At 54.2% G+C, this 17,340-nt stretch overlaps 6 protein-coding genes across 6 annotated transcripts; 2 read left to right on the top strand and 4 right to left on the bottom strand.

The window, feature by feature from the left end:
• Positions 1-1,211: 1,211 nt before the first annotated feature.
• On the bottom strand, positions 1,212-2,971 carry P168DRAFT_280962 (uncharacterized protein; the record flags this gene model as incomplete). Its single annotated transcript, XM_024835897.1, has 3 exons — positions 1,212-2,049; positions 2,098-2,307; positions 2,355-2,971. 3 exons carry the CDS (start codon positions 2,969-2,971, stop codon positions 1,212-1,214), a joined length of 1,665 nt encoding a protein of 554 aa, XP_024694720.1.
• A 2,084-nt stretch (positions 2,972-5,055) lies between these two features.
• On the bottom strand, positions 5,056-6,234 carry P168DRAFT_135894 (uncharacterized protein). The gene has a single exon (XM_024832716.1). The coding sequence runs from the start codon at positions 6,149-6,151 to the stop codon at positions 5,138-5,140; it is 1,014 nt and encodes a 337-aa protein (XP_024694719.1). The 5' UTR covers positions 6,152-6,234; the 3' UTR covers positions 5,056-5,137.
• Positions 6,235-8,429: 2,195 nt separating this feature from the next.
• Positions 8,430-9,164, top strand: P168DRAFT_303782 (MARVEL domain-containing protein; the record flags this gene model as incomplete). Its single annotated transcript, XM_024838793.1, has 3 exons — positions 8,430-8,511; positions 8,568-8,841; positions 8,909-9,164. The coding sequence occupies 3 exons, from the start codon at positions 8,430-8,432 to the stop codon at positions 9,051-9,053; spliced, it is 501 nt and encodes a 166-aa protein (XP_024694718.1). The 3' UTR covers positions 9,054-9,164.
• Positions 9,165-10,490: 1,326 nt separating this feature from the next.
• Positions 10,491-11,799, top strand: P168DRAFT_296378 (NAD(P)-dependent alcohol dehydrogenase; the record flags this gene model as incomplete). Its single annotated transcript, XM_024838109.1, has 5 exons — positions 10,491-10,565; positions 10,621-10,897; positions 10,954-11,161; positions 11,215-11,613; positions 11,673-11,799. 5 exons carry the CDS (start codon positions 10,491-10,493, stop codon positions 11,797-11,799), a joined length of 1,086 nt encoding a protein of 361 aa, XP_024694717.1.
• A 431-nt stretch (positions 11,800-12,230) lies between these two features.
• Positions 12,231-13,918, bottom strand: P168DRAFT_280959 (MFS general substrate transporter; the record flags this gene model as incomplete). Its single annotated transcript, XM_024835896.1, has 3 exons — positions 12,231-12,639; positions 12,706-13,680; positions 13,770-13,918. The coding sequence occupies 3 exons, from the start codon at positions 13,916-13,918 to the stop codon at positions 12,231-12,233; spliced, it is 1,533 nt and encodes a 510-aa protein (XP_024694716.1).
• An 866-nt stretch (positions 13,919-14,784) lies between these two features.
• P168DRAFT_289499 (mismatch repair ATPase MSH1) lies at positions 14,785-17,143 on the bottom strand. The gene has a single exon (XM_024837012.1). It carries the CDS (start codon positions 17,088-17,090, stop codon positions 14,850-14,852), a length of 2,241 nt encoding a protein of 746 aa, XP_024694715.1. The 5' UTR covers positions 17,091-17,143; the 3' UTR covers positions 14,785-14,849.
• Positions 17,144-17,340: the final 197 nt, after the last annotated feature.

The following is a 17,340-nucleotide window of genomic DNA, read 5'->3' as shown; positions in this document are numbered from 1 at the left end:
CTGAACTGTTTTCGGGCGTCTGTTCGTCTTTTTCCCTTTTGGGATCGAGTCTTCCACCATTTGAGGAATAGCACGTGTCGTACATCTGCACTGGTTATACAGATCAAATAGAGGAGGATCTGGAGTGCAACTTCATATCATGCTATTGCAAAATCTCCTGAATTCTCCAATTAGCTAAATCAACTGTCCTCGGATTGTTTCACGGACTAATCCAGTCAGTCAGTATCCGGTTGATACATCAGACGGTCTGAACGCAGGATCGAGCTGTCTCATACGAACGGCCGAATCCAGCATGAGGAGCAAGGTGGGTCAGCGCGTCGAGGAGAGTCATCGTGTCACCCACAGAGCTCTCCAATCTCAGATCCCCCAGCGGTGGACGGGGAAACAACTTCCTCCATCCAATCAATCGGGCTAACCGATGGTGGGCGCCGTCGTGGCGTCAGATTGTGGATCCCACGCTCTCTCCTCGCCGCCAGCCAACACGGAATGAGAACGATAGTGTGAGAGGAGAATAAGGCTGGCTTAGCAGGGAAATCCTCGTCTGTTCACGCCGCGCCGTCAAATCAGCACTAGTAGAATACGACAGACCCAGATAAGCTTTTGTTTCAATCCCAAGAATATGACAGCTCCAAAGAGGTCGGTTGGGAGACAGAAGGAGATGCAGGTTAGGTCTTCTGGACTGAAGCCCTAGTCGACTCCTTAATTCTCTGTACTCAATCACTTCTTCTCCAGCACTGAATCCATGGATTCATGCACCCCTGTTTGCTCTGGTCTGGATATCAATCGTCAGCATCTGATCCCATCCGCCAATCATGGCTAACCGATCGGTCTGATCCAGTCCTGTTCACTGCGCCAATGCCAATTACCTGGTCTTCTCATATCCCCCCATCTCTGAGCGAGGATCAGAGCGTTAGTCTGGCTACAGAACCAATCCGACCGGTCAGTGTGTCTAAGACAGTGGTACAAGTGAGACGACAATATCAAGCTACGCAGCAGCCACAGACAGACAGCTGTCCTGCTATACGCCTCGATAGATCATACATTATTAGGATCAATTATGTCACATCACGCTTGGGTATCTCCATTATATCCACCCAATCCAACCATCCAGCTGCCCCCGCATTATGTACAGTCCCGCTTCGTGATACCTGAAGAGTGATAATCGTTTCGAATTAATAAAAGAAACAGAAAGGAGAGAATGAAAAGGCTCGCTAGACAATATCAGTCCCCAGACTGCTCCTATCTGTCGAGCTCCGTCGGTACTTGATGAACTTGGGCCACGTGTTGGTCAAAACCAGGTATTTGATACTCTCCTCGGCATCGTCGAACACGCTCGCGCTAAACCCCGCCGGCACCGCGCCCGAGTACATCGGCGCGCTCGAGAGGAGCGTCTCGTCCCCTTCACCGGACCCGGTCGGCGAGGGGGGCACGTCGAAGGTGCACCCGTCGAATGGCGTGGCGGGGTCCGTCGCCGCGTGGTCGCCATAGACAAGGCGCGCGGGCGCCTCGAACACGCGGTCCAGTTTCCGGACATCCTGCGACGAGAGGTTGATGGGGAACTCGGCGTGCGCGACGCTAACAAACGTCACATAGACGTGCAGGGCGCGGCGGAACGCGTCACGGAGGAGCGGGTCGTCGGGGTCGTCGGACGTCGGACCTGTCGGCGGCAGCCAGGGGACTTTCCATGCGGCGACGTGGGTCAGGAAGGCGACGTTCTCGCCGGAGAAATCATGAAGGGCGGCGAAGTGCTGCAGCGGGGCGGGGTTGCGGTCGAGGACGAGCTCCAGCGCGCCCATGGTCAGGATGCTGTCGCGGGCGCTGCTTTTGGTCTCGGCGGAGCCGGTGGAGGACTGGTGGCTGCCGGACAGGATTGAGTCGACTGCCGTGGTGACCTCGCTCATAGCCGATCCCTCTTTTCCGACGCGGTGTTTGGCCTCCCACTGGGCGATGGCGTCGAGCGTTTCTTGGCAGAGAGTCTGGTGGCGCATCACTTCCCAGCAAGGGAGGAAGACGGTGAATATCTCGAGTCCGATGATGGAGAGACAGATCCTAGACAGTCAGTTCGATCCTTTGTTCATCCACTATGATAAGACTAACCACTGCGGCGGAATAAAGTACTTGTTCACCACCTCCATGGCGGGAACGTAAAGCGCGATCAGCCACATGGGCGTGGCAGGGAGACTGACAAGCACGCAACCGATGGTCTGCGTGCGCCAGCCCTGCGTATCACGGATGTGACGCGCCCTCCAGAGGACGATAGGGCCCACGACCCAGGCCCAGAAGAACTGTCCGACGATGGTGGACCACCTTATCAATTAGCGGAATCTCCACCTTGGGCCGGGTGTTGTGCTTACCATTCCCAGCCTTGACCCATGGCTGTCAACTGCTCCATCGGAGTCCCGTGTACCTCGGTGCCTGGGATGCCCCAGGTGCGATGAAACTTGCGGGAAATGAGCCACATGAGCAGGGTGAGAAACAGCTGCAGGGCGATGGCGACGCCCACGATGATCAGAGACCGCGTGGTGTAGCCGCGACGGCGAAAGCGGCCCATCCAGCCGTCACGGCGCGAGGAATCCGTCATCGGGGCGACAAAGGGGTCGTCCGGGTGGGCGTATCGCTTCTGCATCTGGGCGACATGCAGGAACCGGGTGTTCGAGGCGTGGAATAAGGCCAACCCACAGGGCAGGTAGGTGCCCATGAGCCAGTACTGCGCGTCACCGGGCATGATGGGCCCGATCATCGTTCCGAACTGGAGACTGGCCCAGTAGATATGCAAGAACACAATGGCGCCGAGCGAGAAACCGAGACCGCGGATGCGCAGGATGGGCGAGTGACGATGGACGATGAGATAGGCCACGCCGGCCACGACTGCGGCCGTCCAGACGCCGGCCCAGCATGCCCACCAGATACTGACTGGGTCGTATGATGGGTGAGGTTTGGACGCGGCGCTAATGCCCAACTCGGAACCCATGGTGAGCCCTAGACAGATATCAAAAGAAGGAAAGAAGAAGAATTAACGAGCGTGTGAGAAGTTGGGTCTGCAGAGCTCTCCTCTCCCACGAGGACGAGACCAGCTCGTCTTAAGGATGGAGCCCTGACTCAAGGCGGACCAGGCGGACAGACGATGGAATGGAAGGATATCAAAGCCAACCATCAGGGCACAGACCGAATATCGTCGATTGGCCCGGTACGGCCCTGTTGGCCCCACTATTTGGAATGACTCGACCCCCAAAATCTCTGATCGATCGCACTATTGACTCCTTGTGCAAGTTGATTCGTCGCGGGGGATCCACCACCACGCGCAACACCTCCATGTGTTTGTTTGTCCAGACTCCGGACGAGATGAGAACAATGCTTCTGTGAATGACTATCCTGGCGTCCATCCACGTGGGGGCGACTGAGCCACCACCCATCTAGGTAGCTTGATATTCCTCATGGATTTGGACTGATGGTGTTGACACTGTCAATCAGAGGGTGTAGACGCTCGAGTCGTGCACCACCGTAGACAAGGATTGTATCACAGGGAGAGAGGCCTAACATCCTTGTCGGTCCCTCCGCCAGCATGACTCCTTAGCGAACAAAAGAAAATGAGCTAACAAACCTAAATGAATGCTCCGATCGGAGGATACCCCGCGCTTCAGACAGGGGAAGCTGACAGGGGGAAGGAAACGAGGCTGGATGAAAGGATTCATATGAGCCAGGATCACACGCCATCCGCTCGACGGTCTCTGTTTTCTTTGTCTCTGCTTGAAAGACGGAGTATGTTCTCGGTGATCATCGGGGAGAATGTCGCTGGACAACCAGGGAACCCTACCGGTGGAGACCCAAGATCCTAGTGGGACCAGGATGGGGCCCCTTTCCCAATCGATACTTGCCAAGCAGATAGAATGAGAACCGGACTGAGACTCGTGGATCATCCACGTTCACCTTGTTGGTTATGACTGTGGTCTCAAGGGACGATCAGGGCAAGGATCCTGCAGGAACGGCGTGATATTGTTGGGCAATCATGGGACAAGTTACACTACTAAGTATCATGATGTCTCATTTGACCAACTGGAACGGTTATACTACCATATTCGAGGTTTTCTCCAACGTAATACTGACACATTGGGATGCGGCGAGCTGCAGACGGCAGTGATTAAATACTGGAGCTTCCTCAGGACCATGAGGCCGGCTTTGTGCATGATCTTATTGCAGATCCACTTGGGCTGACTGATCTGCAGGGGGGCCTTGAAAAAACCTAATTAGATTAACTGAAATGAAACCTGGTCAGGGGGTAATTCTGTGGAGAGATTGTTCAAGGATAAGATGAAGATATAAAACCAAGAGGCTGAAACCCCGCCTGATCAGGACTGTTGGAATTGCAATCAGGGATCCATTCTGGTCGTATCATGTCCGTTGGGTTGAGAACCACACTGAGAGGTCTTGATAGATGCAGTCATAGACCAAATATTGATTATGATAGTCATGATCACCATCACTACTGGACAAAACTGTCATCAGTCCCAGTTACTATTCCCCTGATGAGTATCATGCAGAGGAAACGGTGGACTCAGCAGGTCTTTGACTTTCACTAAGCATATTGAATTATAATTATTACTACTCTCTATAGATAAGCTCTTGATCTACTCCGTACATAGATCTGTCAGTCAATATGATCTATCAGATTCTATCGTTTATTGGCATATCACAGCATGGTATATTGTCTCGAGTGGTGTCATGATATCAGGACCCGCCTCAGTCCTTCCGACATACACTGTGATTGTCCACGTAGGAGGATACTTGTCTATTCGTGGTGACTACTAAGCAGTATTATTCCTTCCTATTGGTCATAATCATACTCAGGCCAAATATGATGGACAACAAGACCTTACCACTCGCGAATTGGTGTTGTTGGTTGGCTGGTCAAGATAAGACATGCTAACACGGATCACTGATAGAATCATCCACTATTATATATAATGGAGCCGACCAAGACATCAAAGTATTGTTCCAATAACTCTTGACGCAAGAAAGAGAATACTGAGCGAGCAACATGAATAACTGGGAGACGTACCGATATATAGATTCTGATCTGCTGGCAGTTATTATACATTGTCTCCTGAAATGCATACGATTTGATCATAAATTCTTCAGATCACACCGCTTCTACATTTATTGAGGGGACATGTTGCCCGTCTTTTATTTCTCCACATTCTCTCACATGGTCCTGGAACCCACTTATGGTATACTTCCGTCGCCAATGTATTGGTCGACGATAATGATGCGATTTGCAAGCAATGCAATGAAGGCCCCATTCGGGGGATGGCAGTTGGCTGTCAAAGTACGGAGCACGTATGATGCCCATGAAGCGCCTGGGGTTAGAACAGTGTCCATCGAAAAGGTCTTCGTATCTGGGAGGCCGCAGATGCGCTCCACCTGTCCTGCTACCAGATAATTTCAAATTGTAATTCTCCAGTTTTTTGGATATCATTTCTAAAGCGTATTTTTCCATGGATTCAACCGTGCCGTGGATGGCTATTCCAGCTTGTCGTGCAGCAGAATAGTCGAATAGGGTTTCCCGTCGTCGGCATTTGATCGCTCTAGGCGAATAACGGCCAGGGAAGCTCTTCATGTGAGGCAGAAGCACTATATGTTTGGAGTCAAGTCCAAGTTTGCGTGTTACATCCTTCCGTGATAGGGGAAGGTAGTCGGCCCTCGCAGTAAAGCATAGGAAACAAACGCGACGACACGTGACCAGGTATAGGTATCCGCCGAAGTCGCCACAACTGTCGCACTCAGCCGTAGATAGTTTCCTATATAGGTCCTGGCATGAAAAGAACCGCGCAGATTCTATGTTGAGGCTCCCGCGAATCAACGCGGGTGCGTGAACGAGGATGCGTCTAAACTGAGGAATCGAGTTCGTTACCAGCCTTGCTCTCTTGTTGACGCGTCCGAAAACAGTCAGCGACCGCACGTCAAGGCGGACGAGCGCCAGGTGGACAATTTCTAGAGGAAGTTTCTCGAGAGCCCCAAGCCCGTAGCGCGGGCTATCTAAATCAGAATCGAGTCGAATATCCGCATGTGAAGCCTTGTCAATGTCATCTAGAGTGTTGTCTTTGATATCTAGGAAAATATATGTCGATTCACTTGTTTTGTGGATTGCCGACATGGGAATATCCTTGCTAGTTACAACGACCGCCTGTAGGGTTTCGATCGCATAAAGGACCAAAATAGGTTGCAAATACCGTTGTCCGATATGTTCGTCGACGACCAAGGGTTGAAGGGCATAGATTAACATGCAGTGAAAGATTGGACGGTCATGTCTCGAGGTCACGTGTGGTATGACTAATAGTTATGGAAGGTGTAGACATATGGGCTTCCGATGCGTGCCCTTCATCCAACCAGCACATTATTATATAGTTAAGATGTCGGGTGTCTGGCTACAACTAATGGCTAGATGTTGTGGGACAAATGATGAAACCGGTCGAAATTTTTGATGATATTGATAAATCTTAGGACTCGAAAGAAGGCGTGGATAGTTGCAAAAACATGGAGACTAGGAGAAATATATATGTCTTTTGACCCAGTGTTATCTGGCACATGAGAGCTAGAGCGCAGCAGTAGAACAAGTAGTATAATCAAGAGGTTTTTGTACAAGTTTCCATCTGGGCAAATCATCCAGGAATGTATCCCAATCTGCTTTGAGAAAACAATCATTGTAATCAGAAGCTCTATTCTTGGTCTGCATCATCAGAGTTCAAGATCTGACAATCTATTATATCATACTGCTGGGCATGTCCAGAACAATGACGACAGTTGAATGACAAGCTATATCACTGCAGGTTCACACCACTCAAGTCCACCTCCAAGAAAGGATGACGCAAGTCACCCAAACGCTTCCCCAACGCTACAATTTTCATAGTGTCAAGAGAGGAAAATCGTGTCAGAACCTAGCCGGTGGCAAGAACGCTGGGCCAAAAGAGCAGAATGGTGCATGCGAAGGATTGACTCTCGGTTAGGAGGTTTAGTCGACAATCCATTCCCCACACGTTCAGACAAGAGCTGTTGTATACGAGAGACTCATCGATCATTCTTCCCCGCAGGCTGAACTTGATCTTGATAGATGGTAGCTATAGGTGGGATGGATCGGGCAACGCATACCTACAGCGTGAATTCTTTAGTTGAGGGGTCTCATTCGGGGAGTCACGGAGTGTCCGGGCGAACTTCCGAGCGCATAAACGGCTGACGATCGGCAATCCATGGCTGGCCTGGTCTGGGGTTAACAAGCCGGAGAGAGTTCAGCCCACATGTCTCTCACGCGCTCTACCAAACTCAGAAGCGCAAATATGGATGGGGGAGGGGGAAACACGGGTTATGGCGTGTGTGGCCGCGCGAAGAGCTCGACACTGAGTGGGGACGCCCTGTTGGGGATGGCCCAATTGACTCCCATGGATGTCCATGAGCGACCGCATTTTAACTGCTCTGGTGATAATGGATGCTGCGACGGACATGGATGATGCTCCGTTCAACTAACTAGCACCTCGACGACCATGCTTGTCTCTGCTGCTGCTCTTGTCCGGCCGCGAGGATAGCAATAGCAGACTTGTCACTTCTGGAGACATCCGCTGGACTCCAACTGCTTCCGTCTGGGGTAGACTGTCTCAATGGTGTTTCGCGCTGCTTTAAATATTGCGGGATGGGAGAGGCTACTCGAGATGAAATCCGAATCGTGTGAACCTGCGGATTGCGGATTCTGAAATGGAGGGTTGATCACGGTCCCACGGGGAACAACGAGAACGCTCAAAACTGGTTTTCTCGTCGGGAGATTCGACTGGAAGGGATCGACAACGCGTAGGATGAATATTGTAAAAATTTACCCACGGGGAACCAATGAATCCACCAACACTAAACCGAGCCAGGAAGGGACCGAGGCACGCCCGCCCACATGCACTGCTGATCTTTCTCCTTTGACACCAAGCTTTTCGCCCTGGGAATCATTCCTAGGTAATAGCGTCAATGCTAGTTCCATTCCACGTCAGAAGGTGACCAACCTGGTTCGGAGGGAATTAGTATCCTGGAATCCCTGCGTCGAAATCTACTGTCGATGTCCTGGTTGAACGACGTGATAGTGACTGGGTCTCCCGCCCAAATGAAGCAATTGATGGACTTCAATTCACTCCAGACTCCAGACTCCATAGACGGGACTCCCCTGGGGCCGCTCTCCATGTGATCGACCATCACTATGTTATCATCGGACGACTTTTGTCTGAAGACCCACCCGCCCCCCGTCCATCTTAAAGCATGGGCATGCCCACCAGGCAGCGTCTCTTTGAGTCGGTTGGGTCACCCATTTGCTTTTCCTGTCGACCGTCGGATACCTTGCGGCTAGGACCAACTCCCCGGTTTCTTCACGCCATCAACTTCACGATCTCAGCCGTCTCGCAATCATGGCTCGCACTGGGTGGGTGACGCCCATCCGGCTCTGCCAGGTCCTCCTGGGCATTGCCATCTTCGCCCTGATCATCTACAGTAGGTCTCCTCCAGTCTTCCCGGGTTCGCACGAGCCAGATACTGACCGAGTACAGCGTTGGCGGTCTATAAATTCGACAGTGTGACGAAATTCATGCTGTTCCTCGGAATCTGGACCGGTTTCATCGCGCCGTCCTATCTCGGTCTGGCCCCGGTGCACTTCCCCCGACTCGCCCACTACCTCGTCATCCCCGTGGTGGAGATCAGCACGTTCATCATGTTGCTGGTGGGCCTTATCTTGAAGGGAGTGGATCTGCCGCCCGCCAGCGAGTGCAAATTCGCTGCTTGCGAGGCGACGCAGGCGGTTGTGGTTATCACCGCCGTCGAATGGTATGCTACTTTCCTTCGCGTGGATTCTCACCCGGTTGCATTCATCTAACCTTGATCCTACCCACAGTGTCCTCTTCCTCGCCACCTCGGTCCAATCCATTATCGATGCCCGACAGTTGCACGACAAGACCGTTGCGAAGGAGCAAATCGTACAGACTGCCGCCGCGCGGGAGGGTGCCCCTGAGACGACGCAGGCGACGGAGACGGTCTAAGGGATGACATCTCCCGAAACCCCTCGTCGGCTCGTTCGAAACTATCGCGGACGGTCGTGTAAATACGGACGACAGTTGTCGTCCCTGCAGTGACTTGGTTCTGGCAGGCAGGCCTGATCAATGACTGATGCGTTCACGTATTAGACTCATGATGATGAATCTCCTGGTGTATGTAATCTTGATCCATGGCATCCGTGTCATGGATCTACTATAATGATGGCCCATCCAACTGAAGGGATGGTGATATATAATAAAATTAATATTTTTTCCACTGAATGATGATTCTGGATGGAGGATTGAAGACGTAAGGCCACCAGGCCGACATCCAGATGTACCAAACAAAACAGGCAAACAAGTCACCTGGTCATCCTATTCTCTCTCTCTCTCTCTCTCTCTCACCTCAACTTCTTTCTCTCCCCTTCTTTCCCTCACTATCTCACCTCGTCATCCATCCCCAAAGACCCATTCGTTTTGATCAATGTCTCATCCATCATAAGCATCGGATGACCATCCTTACCCTTCTAACTATGGAAAGAGGAACTCGACATGCCCAAGGGTCATCAAAAGAGCGACTACGAATTCGACTGTGATCGAATCCAGCCAAGAGGAACCCACAGACTCCCAGATTTTGCTCCAACCATGACGTGGTGGGATAGCGTCCTAGCTGATGATGAGGGTGAGGAGTTTGACGACCAATAAACCGGTCAGGCTCAATCCCGCGTACTTGGCCCCACCGGATCTTACAGTCGGCGAGACAGAATATTCATGAAGAGCGATTGATGATAGCGGGTCGCGATGGCGTCCAGGAGATTCCAGAACCATCTGCTCCTAATTTTGAGACGGTTATCTCGAAGCAGTACGACAGGCCATATACATCGCTTCCCTCGCGAGTCTTATAGCAAAACACCCGCTCATGATGTAGTCTCAAGTCTCTTCTCATTCCAACATATCCACCAACCTGAAAAGCTACGCCCGGGGCCAACAGATCGTTGCTACTGAAAATATATCCACTTCGGCCGACTGCTGTATCGGCTTCCACAGGCCTAGCGCGGGGTAATGGAGCCGGTGTGGTGCGTGCCGAGATTAGGGGACTTTCCCCCGCCGTGGCATGGCACCATGGTCGAATCGCGGTGCGCTCCACACCAATTGGGGTCTAGTCCGAGCCGACTCTGCCCCTACAGCCTTCACCAAGGCCCATTCTTGACTCCGTTCATACCTACCCGACCCGTTCTCGATGGGGTCCTGGTGGCGTTAGTAGTCGTAGCGGGCCATCATCCACTCAAACGGAGGCCTCTTCTCCATTGGGAAAATACCCCGCGGGGATCGCAGCGGACTCGAACATGTATAAAGCAAACCAAGAATCCGACGGGTTCTATCGATACCCAAATCGCAAACTTGTCGCTTGTCCCCTACCGTATCCGCCTTCCCCGCATCAAGATGGTCTACCCCGACACTTTCGAAGGCTTCATGGTCAATTCCCACGAGGAGTGGACCAAATTCCAGAAGCAGGAGGTAATTCGGCCTGAGCCAATTTTGAAGTCCTCCCACTAAGCCTCGTGTTGTGTAGTTCAAGCCAAAGCCCCTCGGGGAGCACGACGTGGACATTGCCATTGAGGCGTGCGGCGTGTGCGGCAGCGATGTCCACACCATCACCGGCGGCTGGGGCCAGGCCCACCTGCCCGTCTGTGTCGGACACGAGGTGATCGGTCGGGTGATCGGAGTCGGCCCGCAGGCCTCGACGGTCAAGGTCGGAGACCGCGTGGGCGTCGGTGCCCAGGTCGGGGCGTGCCTGGAGTGCAAGATCTGCAAGTCGGGCAATGAAAACTACTGCCCCCAACAAATCGGTAGGCATATCCAAGTATTCCTGGTTCAATGACCCAGCATGCTAACCAAGGAGCAGATACCTATAACTGCTACTACCCGGACAAGTCCATGGCATACGGCGGCTATGCCAGCCACATCCGGGCCCACGAGTACTTCGTGTTTGCCATCCCCGACAGCATCGAGTCCAGCATCGCCGCACCCATGCTGTGTGCGGGCATCACCTGCTACAGTCCTCTTTCGCGCGCCAAGATCGGACCAGGTAAGACGGTTGGTGTGGTTGGAATGTAAGTGCCGTCTCGCAACCTCTATAACTATCCCCAACTAACATGACTCGAAGTGGTGGACTCGGTCATTTCGGCATCTTATTCGCGGCTGCCATGGGAGCCGACGTCTACGCCATTTCGCATTCCCCCCACAAGGCGGAGGATGCCAAGGCCCTCGGGGCGAAAGGCTTCATCTGCACCGCGGACGAGAAGTGGCACGAGCCGTGGAAGCACACGTTTGACTACATCCTCAACACGACGGACGCGACGGACCGTTTTGATCTGGGCGCGTACTTCGGCACTCTGACAATCAACGGGACCTTCCACACGGTGGGCATCTCCGATCGCCCATTCCCTCCTTTGAAGACGCAGGACATGATGTCGACCGGGTGTGCGATCTCCGCCAGCCACATCGGCAGCCGCACGGAGGTGCAGGACATGTTCAAGCTGGCCAGTGAGCAGAACGTGAAGAGGTGAGCAGTCGTCGATCTTCCCCTTCTACAGGTGTAGAAGGTATGCTGACCAGATACAGTTGGGTGGAGACCATCGACATCAGCGAACAGGGTTGCAAGGAGGCCGTCGAGAAGGTGTACAACGGCAAGGCCCGGTACCGGGTGACTCTGGTAGGGTATGAGAAGGTTTTCGGGAGCAGAGCCTAAGATAGACCTGTAGTAGCTGGGCTGAAAGAGACACGAGCTATAGACTATGATATAGACGATACTAAAATAGACATGCATTGCATTTCTGAGTCTGGTGACTGTGGTTCAGACTTGGTGAAATTTTGTCTGTTCCGGCATCTCTACTAGAGATGAGTGATTCCACAAAACTACGCGAGGAACGAATAACGATTGTAATGTAATTCACGGGTTAGAATAAACCTCGCGGTGAGGCCGTCAAAAACCATGATGGTTCAATCCCGTTGTGTCTAGAAGTTCATCGAAAGGTCGTCATGATCCATGCTGTGCACTCAGTAAAACCACGGCATTGAAAGGACACCATGATTAATACCATGCACACAGCAAACCCATCATCGACCAAGCTCACCCCCAATCCAGCAGCAGGAAAGAAAACAAAACAAACTACAAGGACCTCACTCCGACGGACGACGCGCCTCCCCTCCCTCAGCATCACTCTCATCGACCACAGCCCAGCGCTTGAACTGTCTAGCCGGAAGCCGTCTTTCAAACATCTGATCGATCTCGATGGGGCTGCGATTCTTCATCTCGGGAATGAAGAACCACACTCCCAACCAGGTGACGATACAGAGCCCGGTGTAGACGAAGCCAGTCCGGGCGCGCAGATTTCCCTTATCCGGATTGAAGATGTACGGCAGCACGACGCCGAAGACGCCATTCGCGAAGCAGTTTGTGAACCATCCTAGGCCTTGGGTCTTGGCTCGCAGGCGGAGGGACGATGCTTCTGCGCTGACAGCGTAGGATGCTGGCCAGGCACCGGCGCCGCAGACTCCTATCACAGCCCATGTTATGGCTGCTGTCCACCTACACGTATCACATAGCCAGTTAGTTACTCAAACCCTAGATACAGATAGGTAGAGGGGGACCTACCACACGGTGACAATGCCGGAGAAGCAACCCGCGATGCCCATCGTCGTCCAAAGGACGGTGGTTATGCCCAGCCCAGTCAGAAGGAGCGGAACGCGACCGAAGCGCGACAGCGTCCAGAGACTGAGAATATTAGCAGCGAGGCCGATGCCAATGCCCACCTCCAGACACATGAGGCTGTTATCGGCGTTCATGCCGACTATCTGCAGGAAGTAGCTAGCGCGCGCGAGAAGCACCAGCCCGAACAGGACGGGCACGGCGCTGGCGTACACGACGATCAAGGTACGACGGAGATTAGTGCCGCGGAAACACTCGCAGTAGGTGGTGGGGTGGCTGTTGGCTTGCTCCTCTTCGAGGCGGATGGACAGGCGGAGTTCGTCGATCTTGGCTTCTACGTGGGCTCCTGCACCGCTGAGACGCTGCTGCGCGCGACGGGCGTCGTCGATGCGGTTCCTGCGGATGAGATAGGTGGGGCTCTCGGGGATGAGAATAGCAACGACGAGAGGGAGCGCGGAGAAGGGCCACTCGGAGATGAAGCAGCGACGGTAGCCGATGGAGGAGAGGTGCTTGGCTTGGCTCTTGACGACGACGCTGCCGATGAGCTGCCCGAGGAGGGTGAAGAGCGGGAAGAAGGAGAGGATGGGCCCGCGGAGGGTGCGCGGGAGGACCTCGGACATGTAAGTTTGGACGGTACACATCACCATGTTGACGGCGAAGCCTTGGACGAACTTGGCGAGGAAGAAGACGCCACGACGGGTGTCGATCTCGTCCGAGAGGTTAGACACGTAGGCCACGGCGACGCCTATGGCGGATATGATGGTTGCGAGGGCCAGGGCGAAGCGACGGCCTCGTCTGTCCTGCACGAAGCCCGCCGTGATGGATCCGATGATGCCGCCGATGGGGTTGGCCACGTTCCAGAGGCTGAGCCACATGGAGGGGATAATGAGTTTTCCGTGCAGGGTGCTACCATAGTCGCGTCTGGAAGAGTTAGCTACATATTGCTCCCTCTTCGCCAGTGCTGTGGAAGCCCATCGTGGACGGCGTTTTGGGGTGGAAGGAGGACTCACTGGAATGCCGGCATCGAGGAGACATTTCCGACAATAACCAGGTCATAGCCGTACAGCACGATGCCTGACGCCAACGCCAGACAATACGCGACGGTCAGTCTGGACTGCTTGATCTGGGTCAGGAGAGAGGAGCCGTCAGGGACCGCCATGGTGATAGCGTCCACGTTGCCGTCCTGAGGGACGATGGATTTCTCAGGATCCTTCATGAGGGCGAGATTGTTGTCTCTGGCGAAATCAGGAGTTGACCAGAGATAAAGAGGGTGTCGACCAGAAGTAGACAAGATTGCAGTCGAATTATTCACTGGTGGAAAAGACAAACAGTGAATGTCCAGAAGCAGGTGACTTCTTAAACCCTGACACGTCGACGTCCCCTGTCACCGCAAAACAGTGAAACCGCTGTGTCCTCCCCCGGGATAAACAAGCTCCTTAAATGCCATAGTGGGACCTCTGTATGACCCGGTTACTCTCCTTCGACTCCTGCAGAACTAAAAGCGTCAGTCGTGGCACGTAAACCGAGGTGGACCCCAGCCACAAGACAAAGAAAGATAAACCCCCCGGACACCATCTCGACGGGTCTTCAAGATGGTGTCACTAGAGTCCGGTTCTTTCAGTCAGACTAGAGAAAAGCACCGAAGCCAGACCCAGCAGCCACTCGAGGAGTCGATTGGTGGACCAAAACTATCCTAGACCTGGTTCCGGTGCTGCATAAACTCTGCAGATCGGCTGGACCCAAGCAAACCACGACGGCGAAGGTCACTCGACGACAGGATGGCACTGTGGGGCCTGGTCAGCAGCCTGATGTAGGACGGACAGCTTCCTGGTTCGTTTTGTTCCGGATTGGTGGCGGATCCAGAATGAGCTGCATTGGATGCAGATTGTTTGGAACGGGGCGTATAGTTCCATTGCATTGGAGTCGCTAGCTGGCGGTCGTATTGGAATTCGACTGTTTGTTCTAGAACCAGACATGCCCCTGCAAGGAACAAAGACAGACACATTCTAAGAACATTCCATGACTTTTATTCGGTACGTGTAGCTACGGGTCTAACTGTTCCGGGGGTAAAGTTACCCACCTACTGCTAGCTATCCATTGTTCCCTGCCGCTGCAATTGGAGGCGCATCCTCGGCGGTCGCTTTCTCGAGGCTCTCCGCCGTGGACAGATGATGATTACGGTGGCCCACCCGGTCGCGCACACTCTGCGCCAACGCGATGGTCGCCTGGGGAAGCCCGGCAAGCTGGGCCACCTTCAAAGCATGCGACTGGTGGTTGACTCCCCGCCGAAGTCGATGCACAAAGGAGAAGGACCCCGAAGCCGTTTCCTTCACGTCTGTACAGTACCGGCCCAAAGCCTCAAAGTCCCGCGTCATATCTGACAAGGCGTGGAAGTGGGTCGCAAACAGCGTTCGACTTCGGTTGTGATAGTGCAAGTGGTGCAGGCACGCAAAGCTCACGGCTGTCCCGTCTTCGGGTGTCGTCCCGCGACCGACCTCGTCCATGATGACGAAGGACCGGGGCGTCGCGTTGCGGAGGATCGCGGCCGTCTCCAACATCTCCACCATAAAGGTGGACTGGTCGCGGAAGAGGTCGTCCGCTGCTCCGATGCGGCTGAAGATCTGATCGACGATGCCAATCTCGGCGTAGGACGCGGGGACGAACGACCCGACCTGCGCCAGAACCGTGATCAACGCGTTTTGCCGCAGGAACGTGCTTTTCCCGGCCATGTTGGGCCCGGTGATTAGCCAGACGCGCTCCGTGTCCCCCAGGAAACAGTCATTGCTGACGAACCGCCGGCCCTGCTCTTCCAGCCCAAGGGTGACGGTCGGGTGTCGGCCCCCCACGATGCGGTGCGACGTCCCGTCATTGAGGATCGGACGAACCAGTCGCTGCTCTTGCGCCAAGGTCGCAAAGGAGCAAGCCACGTCAAGCTCATCAATCACGGCGGCGTTCCGTCGGATTTTCACGAGGTTGAGAATGACCTCGCGGCGCAAGCGCTCGAAGATCTGCTGTTCCTCCTGTCGGATCTGCGCCTTGACTTGGTCTATCCGGACGCCCAGTTCCGTCCACGTGGGTAAGTAGAAAGACCGAGTGGACTTGGTGGATGAAACATTTCGCGTGACCCCTAACGCCTCCAGGGCCTCCTGGGAGATCTTGGCACCCTTGACATGGCAGATGTGTCCCAGTCCAGGGGTCCATTTCAACGTCAGCGCAGAGGATCCGACCGAGTCCTGAAGTTCCTGGGTCAACGCCACGCTTTCATCCTGCAGGTTGTCCAATGCTTGGTGCAATTCCCGCAGAGCGTCACTGGCGTCACGCCTCATGATCCACGTGTCGATCGCCATTGGGTTGGCGGCCGCTATCCCCGCTCGTTCCCGGGTCCGTCTAACAGTCTTCGGCAGGGCATTCATGTCTCCCGAGTCGCCTTCGTTGGTCGCAACTTCTTGGGCCAAGAGGGCGGCTTCCGAGGCGGTCTGATCCTCCGCTCGGTGTATCTGTTGGAGCCCTTCCTCGTCGATCGCTGCGAAGATCTGGGCCGCCAGGGAGGCCGGTCCTTCGAGATGGAGTCGGTTAATCATGGCGTGGGCACTGTGGCTGGCGTCGGTATGTGGGGAGCCTGTCCCGCCGTCGCGATCGTCGGGAACGGCACTCAATAGCACCTGTTTTATGTCTTTCGCCGCTTCGATCGCTCGAGACAGACAGATGAGATCGTCCGCGTCACCGCGTCCCAGGGTGAATTTCTGAACCAAACGCTGGGCATCATAGCTCTGTTTAAGTAGACGGATTAAATGTTCCCGTAGCTCCCTGTCCGCCAGGAACGTAGACACAAGGTCAAGGCGTTCATTGATGACCTCCAGCGAGGTTGAAGGCGACGTCAGACGGTCTCTCAGCAGGCGCGCTCCACTTTTGGTCGAGGTGCGGCGCACGGCGTGAAGCAGGCTTCCCTTGCCAAAGCCATCGCGCGACGTCTCGAGAATCTCCAGTCCTTTCAGGCTATTCCGGTCAACCGCCATCGATTCGTGCAGGTGTCGGCGGCGGGGTGGCTGGAGCTTCATGTTTAACCCCTGCAGCTGAACTTTGATGTACTCCAGAAGGCCATATCCGGCCGCTATCTCCTCCGGTGTAAATGTCTCGGTCGGCACGTCCGACCCCTCCAGTAACGGCTGCCATTCAGAGATCGGCATCGCTCTCTCGGGAAATTTGAAAAAGGTCATCAGCCGATGGTCGTACCCGACCAGCGATTGTACGTCCGGTCCGATCAGATCCTGGAGCTCCTGGTCCACGAGGATCTCCCGGGCGCCAATCCTGGCTATCGCGGAGGAGAGCATTTGGGGTGAGGTCGACTGCGTGAAGAAATCGCCCGTAGAGAGGTCTAACCATGCGAGTCCGACGGGTTGGGCGGTCGAAGATACGATATGATGGGCTAGGTTGTCAGGCTGCTTCCCTACCTGCGCCTTCAGGGCCTGGATGTCGATATGCACGGCCAGCAGAAAGTTATTCTGGGAAGGGTCCATGAACTTCTCGTCAATCAGCGTCCCCGGAGTGATGATCCGTGCCACCTTGCGGTCGAACAGGAGA

Source organism: Aspergillus campestris (genome assembly GCF_002847485.1).
Source record: "Aspergillus campestris IBT 28561 chromosome Unknown P168scaffold_4, whole genome shotgun sequence".
Classification (NCBI taxonomy): domain Eukaryota; kingdom Fungi; phylum Ascomycota; class Eurotiomycetes; order Eurotiales; family Aspergillaceae; genus Aspergillus; species Aspergillus campestris.
This window is presented reverse-complemented; position numbering and strand designations above follow the sequence as displayed.